Raw genomic sequence first — 3,904 nt, forward strand, 5'->3', positions numbered from 1 at the left:
GCAGTCAAAATTTGGAATATTTAAGATTTTTCTATATTTTTGAAAGAAGCCTCTTATGCTCACCAAGGCTGCATTTATTTGATAAAAAAACATTATTATGATATATTACAGTTTAAAAGAACTATTTTCTATCTTAATACATTTTTAGATATTCAAATCAACGCTTCTTTTGAACTTTCTTTTTCATCAAAAAATCTTGAAAAAATATATGGCACATTTTCCACAAAAAAATCACACAGCACAACTGTTTTCAACACTTATAATAAGAAATGTTTCTTGAGCAGCAAATCAGCATATTAGAATGATTTCTGAAGGATCATGTGACTCTGAAGACTGGAGTAATTATGCTGAAAATTCAGCTTTGCATCACAGGAATAAATTATATTTAAAAATATATTCAAATAGAAAATAGTTCTTATAAACTGTAATAATATTTCAAAATATTACTGTTTTTACTGTATTTTTGATTGAATAAATGCAGTCTTGGTGAGCATAAGAGACTTCTCTTCAAAATCTTAAAGGGGTCATGAACTGAGAAACCTTGATCTATAAAAACATCTTGTAAGTTTCAGAACTCAAAACTTTCTCTTCAGTCTAAAAACAGCTTATATTGAAGGCCAAAACGACAGGTTGTGGAATGGTCTACTCTATGATGATATAGTGTGGATAACACACAGCAGTGAACACACACACACCCCACGACTGAGGTGCCCTTGAGCAAGGCACCGAACCCCGAACTGCTCCCCAGGCGCCGCAGCAAAAATGGCTGCCCACTGCTCCAGGTGTGTGTTCACGGTGTGTGTGTGTGTTCACTGCTGTGTGTGTGCACTTTGGATGGGATAAATGCAGAGCACTAATTCCGAGTATGGGTCACCATACTTGGCCACATGTCACAGAAAAAAAGAAAAAAAAATAGGCAGTGATGTTGTTGAACTTCTGCGGAGGCGGTGCTTATCCACACTATATCATCATAGAGTAGACCATTCCACAACCTGTCTTTTTGGCCTTCAATATAAGCTGTTTTTAGACTGACGAGAAAGTTTTGAGTTCTGAAACTTACAAGATGTTTTTATAGAAGTTTTGAAGGTGGGAGAGAGCGCTGTACATTCACTCCCCCCATCTACAATCCCTGCCGGTACGAGACTCGAACCCGCAACCTTTGGGTTACGAGTCCGACTCTCTAACCATAAGGCCACGACTTAGCCCCGCCCACAGATTCACACATGTGGAGAGAGGCGAACGTGCAGGTCTACACAGAAACTAAACAATAAAGATGGCTCTGAAGACAACAGGATGCTGTGCAGTGCCAAGCTGTGGAAAAAATTGTGTATTTGCATTGCCTTCCTTCTGAACCCAACGTTAAGAAAGAATAGATGAACTTTATTTTAATGAAGATCCAGACCTCGTCAGTGAGAACTCAGTTCTTTGTTCACTTCATTTCATTCTTTTACAAACAAGACACAGTACGAGGTGGGATTTTCAAAAAGATTGAAAATAAAAGTCGATGCTGTGCCGACTATATTGGATCCGACAGTAATGTCAAGTGTGAGTAACTGTTTTTATTACGTGGTCCCTATTGCTTTGTCTGTTAAACAGATTGCTTGATATGCACTGAGTATTTATGTGTTTTTAACCTAAATCACAGCAGCATCCATTTGTGAAGGACGTAGACAGTCAAACATAGACAAGCCAATCATAGCAGTGGGCGTTTACTTCAGAGTCTACAATCTGACACGCCTATTCAAACAGAGCGCTCTGATGAGGGGGTCAAAAACTGGACAGAAAATAGCCTATTACTTCTAAATGATGATGTTTTTTTATGTGAAAAACATTGATAACATTATATGTGGACCTCAGAGAACAGTACAAAATAAAAAAACAGAGGCAGTTCATGACCCCTTTAATTATTCCAAACTTTTGGAAGTGTAAAAGGTTGTCAAAAATGACACACTTCACCTTTAAATGTGACCCAGGAGCACAGAACCAGTCATAAGTAGCACGGGTATATTTGTAGCAATAGCCAACAATACATTGTATGGGTCAAAATTATCGATTACTCTTTTATGGCAAAAATCATTAGGATATTAAGTAAAGATCATGTTCCATGAAGATATTTTGTAAATTTCCTACCGTAAATATATATAAAACTTCTTGATTAGTAATATACATCGCTAAGAAATTCATTTGGACAAATTTAAATGCGATTTTCAAAATTTAAAAAAAAAATGTTTGCACCCTCAGATTCCAGATTTTCAAATAGTTGTATCTTGGCCAAATATTGTCCTATCCTAACAAACCATACATCAATGGAAAGCTTATTTATTCATAAATCTCAGTTTCAAAAAAATTGACCCTTATGACTGGTTTTGTGGTCCAAGGTCACAAAGATATGCTCCTGAACCATTTCTTAATCACTGGTGCAAAATTTCCTAGTTTTTACCTGGTTGCTGTGGATAGCCTTGGGGTCCCAGTGGTGGTTGGTGGACACCTGGTCCAGGTGGGCCAGACATTCCCATTGGCGGAGCTGTCACAGAACCTATCGTGGCCATTGGTGGAGGAGATCCAAGAGAGGGCGGCTGCTGTCCTGGTGGAGAAAGGGGCGGATGTCCCATTGCTGCTGGTGGTGAAGTTTGAAACTGTTGTAGTGCTGCTGAGCTGGAAGTGGACTGCGGTACCTGCATGGGCCTTTGGCCTAAAGATAATGGTGAATGGGTATAAAATGGGCCCTCTGAAATTTAGTTCACTTCAATATAAAATGGCATCTGACTTACCATATCCTCCAATGTTCATAACACTCATTTGATTGGTCAGCTGTTGTGTTGGAGGCGGGGCTTGTGCCATACTATGAAAAGCACTTTGAGGAGGCTGTCCATAAGGAGACATGGAAGGAGCTGAAGCAACAGGAGGAGGGAAACTGATGGGAGCAAAAAAAAACACATTATAAAAAAAAATTGCAATTTCATAAATGTTTCATCACATTGAACCAGTATTCACCTGTGGGGATGGGCCCCATTTTGCTGAATGTTAGCACCATACTGGCTGGATACTGGTGGTGGAGGCATTCCAGAAAAAGAGGAGGCAGGAGGTTTGAGCACACCTGGAAAAACAGCATTCGTTTTTACATGTACATAAGCATGTGAGAAGATTAAACTGTGATAAAATGAATTTCAGCATATAAAATACAGAGTATGCAGGGACAGCTGACACTATATTGAAAAGCAGTTCCCTATCTGACGGTCACTACGAGTTATGTCGTGACGACATGGGGGGGGTTACTTGAGAGCCCCAATCCACTCTTTCTTTAAGAGAAAACGCTAATGAATTTTGGCTAGTGGATTTTGCATACCTGAGTCACTCCCCGTGCATATGGGTATAAATAGGCGACAGGTGCATCCACTCATCAGATTTTTGCTTCGGAGCCGAGTGGGTGAATGATTTCTTCTCCACAAAGCCTTTTTGTTCTGACTGGAAGAAAGAAGCTGTTCCTGGTTGGCGTGACGGCACAAACAGCGGTGTCCCTGTTGATTCAGCGATTCCCCTGGGTGCTTCAACTAAAAGAGCAGTTTCTCATCACTGATGGTTCGCGTCTTTTTAAAGATGCCGTTCCGTCCGTGTTCTCTTGGTTGCGGTCGTTACCTGTCCTCTGTCGACGGCCAGGAGCGTTGCCTTCAGTGTCTGGGCATCCAACACGCTGAAGCTGCGTTCGTGGATGACTCATGCGTTCATTGCGAGCGTATGAGCATGGCTACGCTGCGATCTTGCCTCTATCTCCTCACGGGGAACAGAGTGGCACCCTCTGTCTCTACCCGTCCCGGTTTTCCTGTCATGAGCAGGGGACCGCCGGCTAGAGCTCTGGGAGATCTGAGGGTCACAGTGAGAGCTTCTCCGCCGGGCACGTCCCTGC

General features: G+C 41.3%; 1 protein-coding gene across 1 annotated transcript in view; it reads right to left on the minus strand.

The window, feature by feature from the left end:
* The window catches only part of LOC107740605 (protein transport protein Sec24D-like), a 58,732-nt gene that overhangs the window by 38,910 nt on the left and 15,918 nt on the right, over window positions 1–3,904 (minus strand). The window contains 3 exon segments of the mRNA XM_016553113.1: window positions 2,441–2,692; window positions 2,772–2,914; window positions 2,995–3,097. Of these exon segments, the coding sequence (XP_016408599.1) occupies window positions 2,441–2,692; window positions 2,772–2,914; window positions 2,995–3,097 (498 nt within the window).

Source organism: Sinocyclocheilus rhinocerous, unplaced genomic scaffold (genome assembly GCF_001515625.1).
Source record: "Sinocyclocheilus rhinocerous isolate Xijiao unplaced genomic scaffold, SAMN03320098_v1.1 scaffold2146, whole genome shotgun sequence".
Classification (NCBI taxonomy): Eukaryota; Metazoa; Chordata; class Actinopteri; order Cypriniformes; family Cyprinidae; genus Sinocyclocheilus; species Sinocyclocheilus rhinocerous.